This window comes from Argentina silus (assembly GCF_951799395.1).
Source record: "Argentina silus genome assembly, chromosome: 22".
Taxonomy (NCBI): domain Eukaryota; kingdom Metazoa; phylum Chordata; class Actinopteri; order Argentiniformes; family Argentinidae; genus Argentina; species Argentina silus.
In genome coordinates this window covers 6,225,414-6,240,397 of record NC_139676.1, presented here as the reverse complement: position 1 = coordinate 6,240,397, position 14,984 = coordinate 6,225,414, and the positions used below count along the sequence as shown (strand labels likewise).

General features: G+C 43.7%; 2 protein-coding genes across 8 annotated transcripts in view; both read right to left on the bottom strand.

Annotated features, from left to right (window-relative positions):
* Positions 1–5,038: 5,038 nt before the first annotated feature.
* Positions 5,039–10,751, bottom strand: LOC310821623 (armadillo repeat-containing protein 1-like). 4 transcript variants are annotated; one of them, XM_083693730.1, is made up of 8 exons: positions 10,624–10,716; positions 10,257–10,335; positions 9,950–10,153; positions 9,394–9,485; positions 8,750–8,939; positions 8,287–8,403; positions 8,077–8,151; positions 5,039–7,740 (listed from the first exon to the last, which is right to left on the bottom strand). In XM_083693730.1, exons 3-8 carry the CDS (start codon positions 10,109–10,111, stop codon positions 7,549–7,551), a joined length of 828 nt encoding a protein of 275 aa, XP_083549856.1. In that variant the 5' UTR covers positions 10,112–10,153; positions 10,257–10,335; positions 10,624–10,716; the 3' UTR covers positions 5,039–7,548. The 4 variants fall into 4 exon arrangements, with proteins under 4 accessions (XP_083549856.1, XP_083549855.1, XP_083549857.1 ...); XM_083693729.1 differs by having other exon boundaries at positions 10,257–10,751; XM_083693731.1 differs by lacking the exon at positions 10,257–10,335 and having other exon boundaries at positions 10,624–10,720.
* Positions 10,752–11,494: 743 nt separating this feature from the next.
* Positions 11,495–14,984, bottom strand: part of LOC310821708 (high affinity 3',5'-cyclic-AMP phosphodiesterase 7A-like) — a 23,894-nt gene continuing 20,404 nt past the window's right edge. For all 4 annotated transcript variants that reach the window (XM_083693859.1, XM_083693860.1, XM_083693861.1 and 1 more), the window contains 4 exons: positions 14,362–14,506; positions 13,927–14,023; positions 13,622–13,702; positions 11,495–13,423 (listed from right to left, as the gene is read on the bottom strand). In XM_083693859.1, the coding sequence (XP_083549985.1) occupies positions 13,221–13,423; positions 13,622–13,702; positions 13,927–14,023; positions 14,362–14,506 (526 nt within the window). In that variant the 3' untranslated portion in view covers positions 11,495–13,220. The remainder of the gene's footprint in view (positions 13,424–13,621; positions 13,703–13,926; positions 14,024–14,361; positions 14,507–14,984) is intronic.

The window sequence follows — 14,984 nt, the reverse complement described above, 5'->3', positions numbered from 1 at the left end:
ACACACACACACCCTCTGACAGTAAAGTAAGACTACAGATTGGGGGCTGTGGTCTCCAGTAGGGCCACATGCACAGAGCCAGATGGTGGGCTCACTGGCTTGTTATGAGTCTTTATCTCTGTGCAGGAGGAGAGCAGCCATTAGGAGTACAACCATGCCCCTCAGGAGGGGAGGAGGATCACTCCTCCACACACACACACACACACTCACACACACACTCCAAGCTGTTCTTCCTCACACACACACACACACACACACAGACACACACACACACACACAGAGACACCACAGAGCTGCCAACTGCTTCTGAAGTGAAGATGATTCACATGGTTATAATCGCATAATCTGTATCCCCTCCACGGCTGTGATATATTCATATTCCTTCTTATTCGTAATCACTGTGATACTCTACCAAACCAGTTTTTGAACATGATCTTGGCATTTTACATAGAGAATTAGGCCTTAGGGGAGGCTGGTTTGACATGAAATACAAGAACCGTATTGTATTTATTTAAAGGTGTTCAGAACTAGTTCAAAGTTAGTGTTGTTATTCAGCACTGAACCTTTGGCTCAAAGGTAGAAATTGGGTCGAAATCAGAGGACGGGCTCATTGTAATGCATGGAAGGGAATGAGGAATGGTCTTAAAATACGTGTGATCAAATGGTATCAAACTCTGGTTTCTAACTCCAACCAGCCGCCCCTGGTTGTCATATAACAACATACGCCTCCTGCTTTTTGATGATAGGGGCTACAGCTAAGCCATGTCACAGCCTTTTGTTTGATTTTAGTCCACATTGACTCATCAACTCATTTGAGGTTTGATTGGATAAGTCAGTCAACCATTACGACATTCGTCCGTGAAACAGTGGGAGACCATTGAAAATGGCCAAGGAAGGAAGATCCTGATATGCAAATGAATTTGAATTTGGAAATTTGTCAAAAGACCCCCCTCCCCCCCCCCCCCCCCCCCGCTCTATTAATATGTCATAGACTGTCGGACAACAACAGCTGGTTAGGCTCACCACTGAAAACGACTGCTTTCCAGCTCCACACACTCCAAAAACCACATCCCACTTTGGCCTGAGTCCTATGAACTTTATGAAATGATGACCACCGGTGATGAAGCTGAGAGGAATGAACACTGTCAGCCTCCAACTCCCTACTTAAACAAATTATGGCCAAGATAAAGACTTTATAGTTCCTATGAAGTATTGCACAATTTGACTAGCTGTAGACATCTCTCATGGCAAACCTTAGTCAGCAGACTGTCTCCACGGTCTACTGATAGCCTTGATCCTTTGTTCAGAACCTCTCTCCCATATCACACAATGACTACTAATGACATACAAATCACAAACAAGTTTCCACAAGACCAGTGTGTGTGTGTGTGTGTGTGTGTGTGTGTGTGTGTGTGTGTGTGTGTGTGTGTGTGTGTGTGTTGAAGAGAGAGAGAGAGAGAGAGAGAGAGAGAGAAATAGAGTAAGTGTGTGTGTTATATGAATAGAATCAGAATGATTGAGTTCTTCTTCTTCCTCTTCATCTATTATTCTCTGTGTTACATAGCTCGATGTTTTTTTTTATGAATTAATTCTGATTGTATGTGTTCCATGCATAGAATCCCCCAAAGATGATTGACTTCTATTCCAATGTGTGTTCCATGAATAGAAATAGAATGATGGTATTCTTTCTCTGTGTCCCATGCATGTGGTAGTGTGTGATGGTCACACATGGTGAGCCCAGCTGGGTATGGGAGAGAGGCCATATGGGCTGGGACTTGTAGTCTGTTCTGTCCTCCCCGCTCCTTCCCCATAGGCGCCCGCTCAGAGGACTCCAGCAGGAGTGACCTTCAATGTGACATCATTTGTTTAGAACAGTGGGCTCCAGCAGACACGTACAGCCAATCCTATGACAAGACACTAAAAGAGGTCAGTGTGGTAAAAGAAAATCTCCCGGTGGACGTTTCGTCTTTGTTTGTTTTTCATTTTGCGATGACTGATTTAGAAAAGCGCCATCAGTACTTAAATCTTGGGATTAACCATTTATCCACATTTGATATCCTTCCATCTGGTGGGTAGGGCTTTGAAAAATAAAATCTGGTTAGGAGGAGTCGATACATAACAAAACTAATGGGCCATTCTGCATAGAGAGATAATTACCTCAACTAATGATAATGACTTTAATGATGCAACATTTTGCTTCATCGATCTTGACTAATTGCACACCACAACACAGGACTAGCGAATAGACTACGGTTGGTAATGTGAATAAAGCACAGGTCAGGGTTGCAGTAGCCCTGCTATAAAACAATACATTATTAAAAAGGCTATTCCCCGCGGCTGATATTGCATGATTATGGATGATTTAAACACTGAGCTTTGTGCCCCCGCTCCCGTCGGCCTTCCGAGCCCTCCTGAAGGGCGAACCGTCGGTGAGATCAACCAATCATCATTTCTCTCTAATGAACTATCACCGTGGTCATGATCTTTTTGTAATCATGTTCTTGTCCAACCCACAGCTTAGGTAGGCTGGGCTCTGGCGCAGTGAATAGCAATCATGTCTTACCAAGCAATTGTCATTTCAGAAATGTTGCATACACTTACTGTGAGCCCTGCTCTATTAAGCAGAGCTATAACAACCTCCTGAGCCCTTGCTCTCTCTCCCGCTCCCTCTCTTCCTCTCTTTCTCTCTCTTACCTCTCTCCTCTCTCTCGCTTTCTCACCAACTCTCTCTTTTTCCAAATATCACTCTCTCTCCATCTCTGTCCCCCTCCCTCTCTCTCTCTCTCTCTCTCTCTCCAACTCTCTTTTTTCCAAATATTACTCTCCATCTCCCTCCCTCCCTCCCTCCCTCTCTCTCTCTCTCTCTCTCTCTCTCTCTCTTACCTCTCTCCTCTCTCTCGCTTTCTCACCAACTCTCTCTTTTTCCAAATATCACTCTCTCTCCATCTCTCTCCCCCCTCTCTCTCTCTCTCTCTCTCACTCTCTCTTACCTCCTCCTTCTCTCTCCCCCCCACTCTCCTCCTCCCTCTCTCTCCCCCCCCCCCCCCCCCCCTAACCCTCTCTCTCACCTCCTCCCTCTTGTCCCCTAAGAACCCCTGTGTGGTGGCTTGTGTGTTGCTAAGGAACAGCATTCCACGGGTCTTGGCAGCGTCCTCCCTCTCTCTTGTCCCACATGTCAGGCAGACTCTCACCAGACTCTAACCTAGGCTATACAAGGAGACTCCCTGGTAGGACCACTGTGTTGGGAGTACAGGTTGAGATTATGTTACACTGCCATCCTCTGGCTACTTTAGTGTACTGCATTTACTGTATTACAATATACTCTACTGTGTTATGTCAATATTGTAGTATTTGCTCTAGTATTTAATGCGCATGTCCTGTATGTACAGCAGGGGAGGCCGGTGGAGGTAGAAATCGGAGGACGGGCATATCACAAACATTTGATATTATTCCTCATTCCATCCCATGCAGTACAATGAGCCTGTCCTCCGATTTCTACCTCCACCAGCCTCCCCTGATGTACAGTAAAAGGAACAAACAGCCTCCCCTGTTGATTGTTTATGGAGAACACATGGAGCCATATATACAGCTGAACATATTGGTGGAGTCCTCAGATAGGGCAACCAAGTTCTATTCCATTCCATTCTGTATGACTGTGGAGTGTTCTGATTCTGAATGGAGTGTGTCTATTGTCCTGACAGGAATATAAAAGGCCAGCTATGGCGATGATGACACTGGGCACATTCCACAGCAGGCGCTCTGGTCAGCTCCCATTGGTCCAACCCTAGGCCTAGCTGTCACATGGGGCGGGCCTGTGCTTCCTCTGCACATTCATGGGGATTGTCTCCGACTATCTGAATAGTCCAGCCAGAGCCACAGATAGGTGACAGAGAGATCGGCCCTTGAGGTTTTAGCCAGATTCCATATGATGCATCTATTGTACATCAGGGGGAGGCTGGTGGAGGTAGAAATCGGAGGACGGGCTCATTACATGGAAACAGAATGAGGAGTTATGATATGATATGACGTTAACATTGCTCTCTTTTCTGTATCTTCCAGCTGGGTTTTTTTTTATTTTATTTTTTTATCTCTTCTGCTAATGAATTACTAACCCCCTATCTATTGCATATTTAGATTGTCTATGTATCTATATCTGTTGTCTATATCTTCTGCTAGACCATAGAAATGGCATAACAATATCTCAACATGCAAGATACCCCCCCACCCCCCATGTGATGTTTCAGTAGAGCATAGCCATGAGAATTGCTACAGTAGTACAGTCAGTCATCCAGTCAGTCAGTCAGTCAGTCAGTCAGTCAGTCTGTGCACTGTACAGCTGTAAGCCTATAAACGCTGCCCTTCGCCAAGTTTGGACATAGCATAATCCTCTGTGTTCTCCTCTCCAGGCTCCCACTGGGTTCAGATGTGGGAGGCTGGAACCTGGCCAAGCCTGCTGGATTGGACCATCAGTACAAGTGGGAGTGCAAAGCGTTTGAGAGGGAGTACATGGAGACAAGGCCCTATTGTCATGGCCGAAGGGGGATCAACTCAGTTTCTCAATCTTAGGTTTTTCTAGGGGGGGGGATTTCAGTGAGTCATGGATTTAAAGGGGCTCTTGACAGGTGTTGTTGTTGTCTGAACGATGATAGTAGACAGTCAAACACCCCCTATCATCATTCAGACAACAACACAAACAACTAACACAGTAGACAGTCAAACACCCCCTATGTTGGTTGTTTGTGTTGTTGTTGATTATTGACATTGTAAATCATGGTGAGGAGCAGCCAAAATACCTCTGATGTCATCACTGTTGTCTGCTAAGGGAAGAGCCATCCATCTCTTAACATTCATTGAATCAAAATGTGATGATGTGATGTTTTCTGCTCAGTGATAGATAGGTGATGAAGACAATGAGGCAATACAGTATCGTTACACAACGAGTAGATCAGTGTTTGTGTTTGTGTGTGTGTGTGTGTGTGTGTGTGTGTGTGTGTACACAACACAACACCACAATCAGAGGCATTTTCATATAATAACATGATTTTTTTATTTCTTTATTTTTTTATTATTCTTTGATGTAACTCTCAGGAATCATGATGAGACAACACACGTTTCATACACAACAAAAGCCCATTTACACTGTAGACAGCCTGCAAGCATCCCTGTGATCCCTGTGCATCCTCACATAACATCCCGTGTGATACATGCTCAATACTGTAGAAATGAAAAAACAACAACAACAACTCATAATTGAAATATAAATAGGTCGTAATGTTAACCATAAGGAGGAATTTTTGGGGTTCATATTAAATACACGAGACCATCTATGATGTGGTTGAAATGTAACCTGAGTCGAACAAAGCTGATAGTCCTAAGATTTACTTAATGCTAAAATAAAATGGTCTATGAATAATATGCATGCCAATTTAAAGACACAAAGGGGGAGGGGCAACACACACAAACACATGACCGAGGAGCACAACAGTCACCTGGACAATATTATACAACATTATCATTTTCCTCCACAGACAAAACAATCACACTTTGAAGAAATACTCTTGGCAGAAATTGAACTCTTCTATGAGGCAGTGGGTGGGAAAAGTGTTTAAAAGGGGTCTGTCAGTACAACCAGTGGTCCGGTAGAGGGCTCCACCTCATGCAGAGTTTCACTTCGACAACAATGAGCTCAATTCAGGGTTCGAATTACACTTTCACACTTTAGGAGTGCCCAATGTAAAATTGGGCACTGTGTAAATGGGGGGGGGGGGGGGGGGGGGATTTGTTATGGGGTTACACAGCCCCCCTTGTAATTCGAACCCAGAGTATGAGGTTGGATAGACGATTCAATGGTACCATGATTTAACTATCCAAAAACATTCACCATTATTTACTTCCATACAGACAGACTATCCTAATGTAAGACGCCGTTCACATGAGCTCCATTCAACTACAGCCTTAAGGACACTCCTGGTCGATCCTTTCATAATCAAATCTCATAATAGGTTTGTTTCGTTGTACCTACATATAGAATTATTATTATTATTATTATTATTATTAATTTTTTTTGTCAGATTCTTGCATTCTTTTTAAGGAAGCATAAAATCATGCACGACGTCTGGAATGGAATGTTGGAAAAAGAATGTCTGAGCTTGTTCCTGAAAGATGACCTACTTACACCCTTAACTTAGAAAAACAAACTATCCAATCAATTTCCCAAAAAAATTTGTTTTCATCTTCACTTTGAATCGATGCAACCGTTAATTCTGATATCCTAAATGGTGTTCATGACTGTATAATAGTCGACAAAACCCAAGCTTAGTATGCATGACGCTGAATGCATTACCAGAGAATACCATGCAGGGTTAGGAATGTGCAAAGTCGTCATGCTGTTCGAGACTTGATATCGAGATTACTGGGGCTAAAAAAACCATCTCCTCCTCCTCCTCCTCCTCCCCCCAAGCACACAATTCTGTAAACATGGCCTCTTCAACCCCAGAAACACACTTGAATGAATGATTCAAGTTGGCACTGGAATTCAAAGAGTTCCTCCTTAGCAACCTTTAATGTTGATGGAGGGGGGAGGGGGGCATAGAAACAGAATCAATAGAACCGAAATCCCAATTCAAACCAACGTCCCTTGAGGGGACACTGATGTGTAGGTTCTATGAATTCTATTTCTATGGGAGGGGAGCCTTACAGGCAAACACTTGTTTGTTTGTTTTTTTGTTGTTTTTTGTTTTTTTTAAAGAACTGAAGCAGCAAAGGCAGTCATCACCAGGGTATTCATGTAAACAGGATGAAACAAAAGGCACCGTACGATAACACACTGATTATTACTACTGCATATTCTGATTCTGGAACATCCATTGAGAGAGGGAAAGAGAGAGGGGGGGAAAAAAGAGGATGGTGAGGGTTTTTTTTCTTGGTCAAACAATTAGAAAAGTCAGATAAAAAAAAAAGAAAAAAAAAATCAGGGGAAAAAAGACCCTTGGATGCAAACACGCTTTCAGATCCTTCTAAAAAAAAACTCATTCTAACCATAGGAACTTAGTTCATGGCAAGGGATTAGGGATTGGTGCCCAATGGATCAAGTCCCCAATACCTCCGTAACAAAGCTACTCACAATAAGACATTTTGGTTGTTTTAGAAATATGGACCCGTTAACATGACCCGTGCAGAAAGAAATATTCTAGTTCTCAATCAAACCCAAAAGAGATAAGAAATACTTAAGAATTCATTCCAAGAAAGCCAGTCCTCTCTTCTTCCTCGATGGCTTTGCGTAGGTTTCTGTGTCGTGCTTGACCAGTAGGAGTACGGTTGATATATTGTGCGTGAAGTTGTGAGAGTGTGTGTGTGTGTGTAAGTGTATATACCATTGGAACAGTTTGTCACACAGTAGGAATAGTTTGTCACACGTTGCATTTGGCAGTCCGGTCCAGTCTGGTCTGGTCCGGTCCAGTCCAGCTCTCTCTAGTGGCAGTTTGAGAGTCTGATTCTGGTCAGTGTCTGAAGAGAGGTGGGGTTTTTTTGTACGGTGGCCTGGGAGGGTCACCAGTAAAAAGAGCGGGAGAGGAAGTTAGCAGCGGTCCCCAGCCACCCAGCTCCATCCTGCCCCGTGCCAGGCTTGATCACGGCCTTATCTGGCTCCTCTGACTGGCTCTCCTCCTCAGGGAGGTAGTCGGGGATGTCCACGTTATGCTCCACCTGCACCGAGCCGTCCTCATTGAACGGTATCATCACCTGAACGAGAGAGAGAGAGAGAGAGAGAGAGAGAGAGAGAGAGAATCAACACTCAGCTCAATGTATAGCACTGAGTCTAAGTCAATGCTCCTGAACCATGCATGACAATAAGCCTGTCCTCCGATTTCTACCTCCACCAGCCTCCCCTGGTACACACATTCCAATACATACATGGGGTAAGGTTCAGGAGCATTGACTTAGATTCAGTTAAAAATAATTTAAAAAAAAATAATAATAATAATAAAAAAGCACAGACCTTTTTTCCCCCACATAACAAACAAAGACCTGCCTCAAGGATGAAACCAAACAACAGGGGATTTATTCAGAAGCACTCACCTCATCTCCGTTCTCTCCCTTGACCACCTGCTGAGCTGTCATCACCTCCGTGGAGGCAATGGCAGACGCCAGGGCCTGTAGAGGAAGGAAAGGTTTGCATTATTACTATTATTATCAGAGTTGTTTAAATAGCCACTACTAACTTCAGCTAACTTTAGCCACCGCTAACAAAAAAAATCGTCCTCCGATTTCTACCTCCATTGGACTCACCTCTGCCTTGAGGTCGGAGCGGATCCGGACGATGCACCTCTTGACAGCCATCTGGAAGGTGAAGCTGATGACCCCTCGGATCTTCAGCAGGGCCTCTTCACACATGCTCCTCCGGCTCTGTGGGGGGGGGGGGGGGGGGGACAACCGTCAGCACAGCTAAGACAGTGGACTATACATCAGGGGAGGCTGGTTGGGGGTAGAAATCGGAGGACGGGCTCATTGTAACGCATGGAGCGGAATGAGGAATGGTCTCAAACCAATTCCTCATTCCATTCCATGCATTACAATGAGCCCGTCCTCCGATTTCTACCTCCACCAGCCTCCCCTGGTTTAATAATGTGGGTAACTCCAGGTGTGAACTGTAACTGCAACTCCAGGTGTGAACTGTAACTGCAACTCCAGGTGTGAACTGTAACCGGCTTCAGTACATCAAGGGTGTTTGATATAGTTAGGAGCCACTCACAGAGTCATCCAGGCCATCTATGTGAAGGACCACGGTCTTGGCTCTCTTGTTGGTGGAGCCCAGGAAGAACTGGGCCTTCCGCCGGGAGGAGGCCGCCTCCTGCTCCTGCTCCCCCTCAGCGCTGCCCGAGGCCTGGAGGAGCTCATAGATCTCAGAGGCCAGGAGCTTGGTCTCCCCTGGGGTGGTCGTCCTGAGGGGGGGGGAGAGATGGAGGACTTTATTCGTCTAAAACACATCGATAGGATTGGCTCTTATAAAAAGGAACATCACGTCCCAAAAATCTGGTTTGAAAGCATCCAATGTAAACAAGTTTCTTTTAGAATTGCTAGCTTTTCAGTGGCGTAGATGGTTTCCATTGGCTACTTAGAGGACGTGTGTTGGCAATACAGAGGACGCAGGTTCGAGACTCGTGTGAGCTCAGAGTGTGAGGAAGCAATACTGTTTGCAGCAACTTGACGTCTGTTTCATTAACAGACTTTGATTTGTGAGTGCAATGTCTCTTCAGATAAATCTCTTTAAAAAGCTTTTATTTAGTCATCAATTCAGAGAAAATGAGCAAATAAAAAATAAAAATTATTATAAAATAAATAAATAACAATAATAATAATAAAATAAAAAAACGTTTGCAAGAGTAGTACACTCACTTTTGCATGACATTCTGTAGACTCAACATCATCCCCAGCTCCCCCTTCATCTTCTCCCTGTTGGCACGGCATTCTGCCAGGTAGCGCACCGCCTGACAACAACAACAACAACACAAGGTCACAGGTTAGGAGCACAACACAAACAATGACGCTTTCCTACCTGCAACCCAAGTAAACAGACTGGTTGATATGAACTATCATTTTCTATTTCACACTCTCTCTCACCCTTTCTAAAGCTGGTTTCCACACTATTGGACCGTACCGAGCCATACTGTGCTGGCACAGATGCTTTCCTTTCACATTTCTCACAACATATCTGGTGGCAGACTGCTTGTACCCGTGCTAAGGGGCGGGCAACCGAGCAATAAAAAGCGGGCTCTTCTACACTGTGCTGTAGTGAATGAGGTCTGGCACGGGATAGAACAGCTCGGGTTGGGTTGGCCCACACAGTGTGAGAGAGAGCGAAAGAGCTTTAGTCACACTCTCAAAAGCAGCAAAGTCACTATCATCAGGTGCCGTAACTCTTAGTGATACAGATCCGATGGTGGCATCTTACCAACAGCGCCGAGTAGACAACCTGGGGGTTGGGATGGTCCAGAAATAGGATGAGTCCTGGTAAGCAGCCTTGATCTTGCACGATAGCTCTCCTGTTGAGGGGATCTGCTGCTAGATCCCTTAGCTGGTTCACCACAGCCAACGCGTCCGGCTCCCCACTCATGGTGCCACCTCGTTAGAGACCCATGCAAGTCTGAAATGAGGACTGAGAGAGAGAGAGAGCGAAAGAGAGAGAGGACATCTAGTCAGCAGTCATGGAGTGGCTGTCATTTTGGGAAAGGTGTTGCACGGTGTCAGCTTTGACCTACCTCTTGCTGTCTTAGTTAACCAGGTTCAATACCGGCAAGAATCCTTACACACATTGCCTGAAGTCCAAGAGGTTGTACCCTAGTCAAAATACAAAATGACTTGCTGGCCAAACTTAGCGAACAGGGATGGTTCACTATTTTTCTAATATTCGTGTACGTGTACTAGGTGAGTCGTTTAACGACGGACAAGGATATTCTTGCGATCAAGCTTGAAAGATACCTAGCTAGATTGTAATGTTTGATAAGAAAGTAGCTCGCATGCTACTTCATTGTATGGCACATAGCTAGCTAGCATGGTTGACTCATCATCAGCAGACATTGTCATTGCTGGACCTGGCTAGCCAGCTCCACACCCCGCATACCTTACCTTAAATATCTCTTTCGTCGAGCACCGAGTGCACACAGCGGCAAGGACAGACTACATGAACCAGACCCAAGCGTCAAATCAAACAGATGTAGCCTACAGGTTTTAAGGTCTTAAAAAAAAACATGAACTAGAGAAATATGGCACCGCTAGTCACGAACTGACAGGACTGTTTTGACTGTTCTTCCTGGCCGATCGAGAAAGCGGCCATGCAACAGTATAAACGTCTCTGATTGGACATGTCCGCGGCCACCTCACTTCACAAGCCAATCAGCTGTAGTGTTGTAGGAGTTAAATCGCCGACGCCCTATGGATGTTGCCGATGTCGTCATGTGTAGTGAATTGTAAGCAGATCTAAGGTCAGTTTTGCGGTATCCAGTAGCGGGTGGATAGCAATCGTGTGTAGTTACGGACATAATATAGCGACTGATCTCAGATCTATGCTTATGGAAAACGTCTACACAGACATTTTGATACAAGATACTGTGTCGATTTCAGAGCTCCCAGCATAATTTGCCATGAGCCTCTCATTCATTCTCACAAAATGAATTGGAAATTCCTATAAATCTCAACAGTAATACATTTGATTTGATTATGTTTCCTTTGTATTTTTATAGTTTTTTTCCCTCTATTATCTGTTAGTCTCTGTGATTCTGTTGAACATATGATATTAAACATGAAATAAATTAATGATTCATCAGTGTAGTTTCTCATAGTATTTCATTGTGTAGTGGGACAAATTAAAATGAATGTGAGCATAATATTACTGAGAGACAGACTCACTGTATTGTTAACCCTTCACAACTGGATTAGATTGAGATTACAGAAAGTCATATTAAGTTCACAGACAAAGAAATAAGATGGAAAATGTACATTATGTGACAACGTGTTTTATTAATGAAAATGTAACTGCAACTGGCATGTATCAAAATATCAATTTGGCATAGCTTTCACAAAATAGCTTGCCACGCAAGTTCCTACCCAAAAATGACTTACATCAAAAATGGTAAACAGTTATATCAAACAGTCTTGCAATAATTACCAGAAAATACAAATTTTTACCTTAATATGAAAAGCACCGGTGTTCATTCAATATACTGAAAGACCAACCAGAGACACAATTTGTGCATTGTGTACAGAATCAAAACAATACCAAAGAAACAACTAAATATGGAATGTTTTATGTTATGGGTCACTGTCCAATTTAACTAATGCCAAAAACCACACCAAGGGGCAAACATTTGGACAATGCATTGAAAGAAGACAACACTTTATAAAAAAAGAACTGGTTTGGTCACTTAGTTTTGTGCATAGCTTTAAGGCAATGGTTGCAGTCTTAAAAGTTGCCTTTTTGCATTCTAAAAGGGCTTCCGTTTGTTATACAACAATGTGTGTCATCATGGCACGGTTCGACCGGATCTTGCCGGTAGTCCCCTCAGTTCAAATAAGTAGTCGTACTTAGGGCCCTGAGTTTTCCCTGACCGTGTGACCTGACCAGGAAAAACTCAGGACTGAAGTCATACTGTTTTTTACCCTTAACTCACTCTTAATTCTTGTCCTCATCCGCTCCTGGTATTAAAAGTGGTTATTCAAGTGTTGAAAGGCTGTTAAGGCCACATGCATGCCCCCTTCTCCCCTTACAAAAGATTGTCTTTTGTAGGCTAAGGTTAAATCCAACACCGTACACCATATCGATACAAAAATTGATTTCATACCACATCCAAAATCCAAGAGAGACTTTTACCACTAGTAGTAGTACAGTAGTCTCTGAGCCGACAGACTCTTGGGTCAAACATGTTACATTTCACAGTGCAAGGAGCGACCAACGGACCAACAAAAAGTCCTTTCATGGCATTTTGGTGTGTTGATCTGCGATGTTTGTTCAGTAAAGTTGTCAACAACAGGACAAATATTTCATGTGAGGAGTGGTTATCCACATACAGTATGTGTGCTTTGTTTTTTTTTGTTTTTTTACAGAACCAATGTTTTAATTTTGTAAAATACAACACAATAGTATGCTTGTAAACAGTCTTCAGAGGCAGCAGATATCTGTGGGCTCTTCACATTGGTTCTTAGATGAGGAAGATGTCTTCTATTAGTCAGCCACCCACATAAGCTTGTCTAAATCAACGTCCACTTCTCTCTGGATACAAGGCTGTCTTACTTACTTTTATCACTTTCAAAGCATTCAAACAAAAATGTTTGCAAATGGCACTTCAATACACTTTTAATATGATCCCTTCAGGCTTCCATAGAAAGGGGTGGCGTGTCAAATTAGTGATGCCGAGGCAGAACTACAGAAAAATAAATAAAAATACAAAATAAAAACAACTAAAAACAGAAACAAAAAATAAAATACAGCAGAAGCAACATGAGGTATCTATGTATTGCTCTATGTTAAAGATAAACAAAAAAAGGGTCCAAATTCAATAAATTAAGTTAAATTAGGCGAAAATAAGAATCAGTGGTTTACCTAGATAGGTAGCGTGTATAGGTGGCTGAGGTGTCATAACAAAAAGGGAGTGTTGGTCAACGACTTTTCTGTCCGATGCGGATGACCCCTGACCCCTCTGCGCCCCCCGCCAGTCACGTTTGGCGTGTCATGACCCTTTGCTTCCCTGAGGTAATACTTTAGAGTGAGTGTCCTTGGGGGCGGGGAAGAGTTCGTCGTCCTCCGGCAATCCCCCCGCCTTCCAACCGGCCTTGTTGAGGCTCAGGTGACTGAGCATGGCCTGGGACAGTCGTGTGACCGAGAAGCGCCCCCATTCCACGAACAGAGGCTCCACCACGTACGTCATGAAACCTGCCAGAGAGAGAGAGAGAGAGAGAGAGAGAGAGAGAGGACACCTCACGTTTAGAACAAGAACATCTAACAGCGAATGCACTTGGCAACGAAAACCTCTGTTGAACTTTCAATCAGTATGCTTGCGGAAAAAATGGAAACATTATAAAAACCCATGTGTTTCTAATATGCATGTGTTAAATGAAGTTTCAGTCTTACCGATCTGTATGTTCCCTACAGAGTTTGATTGCCTGTCACAGAGTGGGGTCACTTCAAGGTTATGTTTCCTCTCAATGTCTCCTGATGATAAAAGAGGAGGTGGTTACTCATTAAGTAAAGCTCTCTTATAACACACACACACACACACACACACACACACACACACACACACACACACACACACACACACACACACACACACACACACACACACACACACACACACACACACACACACACACACACACACACACACACACACACACACACACACACACACACACACACACACACACACACACAACCTTGATGGAAGAACTCCTCTGTGACTTTCTCGCTCCACTGTTTGCTGAGTTTCCACGGACGACAGGGGTTGCAGATGTCCGCACACTTCAGAGCCATCTTGGGGACAATGGGGAAAACAGATGGCAGACTCAGGAAAATGACAACACACACACCCCCCTCTCTCTCTCTCTCTCTCTCTCTCTCTCTCTCTCTCTCTCCCCTCCCTCTCCTCTCCATCAGCCTTGACCACATTGACACTTCACATTTACTGTCACAAACAACACATTTAGCCAAACTTTCAATGCCTCAAGAATATTTGTCGCTCCCACCACACACAACGTGTACAACAAATCAAAAGGGGTATGAAATTCCTCTCATGTTACAAGGTTGTTTTTTTTAGAATAAACACCACATAACTAGTCACTCGTGAGATACACCTGACTGACTGTGCTCACCTGTAGAATAAAGTGCCGGTGTCCTGGGGTGGTCAGACAGAAGTCTCCCTTGTTCAGCTGCTTCCTGAACTCTGTCAGGTAGTCGTTCTGCCTGCTGATGTCTGTGGCCAGGATCAGAGACCCCAGACGCTCCTCCATGTTCAGTCTAAACAACAACAACAACAACATCATCACACGGATATCCATGAGAAGCATATGGAGGAGAGCAGAGTAATAACAACAACGTCATATTGTACATTCCCTGGACTTTTGCATGAAAATAAATATAACCCCACCCCTAACAACTTATTTTCTTCCTTTCTCTAGCGTTGTGACTCTTAACGCAGAGAACTTGTTCTTATCAAAGGTTTGACTGATTTACTGATTGATCAAGTTGATTCACTTACTTGAGTCACGTTGGATAAAAGCATCTGCTAAATGACTACAATGAAGATGGAGTTGAGATAAGACTGGAGTTGAGATAAGACAGCGTTTTCAACTCGACTGAGAAACAAAGCACTTTTTATCTTTATCTTAACAGGTCATAAGACTTCTTCAAGTCTGAAGACATGTTTACGTTAGCAAAGCTGGGGACTTCATATATGGTCCGAATGACCTTAATGTCTTGCTTGAATAAGTTACAA

Excerpts from the sequence above, each read along its gene's own strand:
- LOC310821623 (XM_083693728.1), bottom strand. The coding sequence starts at position 10,111 with ATGAGTGGGGAGCCGGACGCGTTGGCTGTGGTGAACCAGCTAAGGGAT. Across the intron at positions 9,486-9,949 it reads TTGTCTACTCGGCGCTGTTG|GCGGTGCGCTACCTGGCAGA; the intron begins GTAAGATGCCAC and ends TGTTGTTGTCAG. Across the intron at positions 7,741-8,076 it reads AGGGAGAGAACGGAGATGAG|GTGATGATACCGTTCAATGA; the intron begins GTGAGTGCTTCT and ends TCTCTCGTTCAG.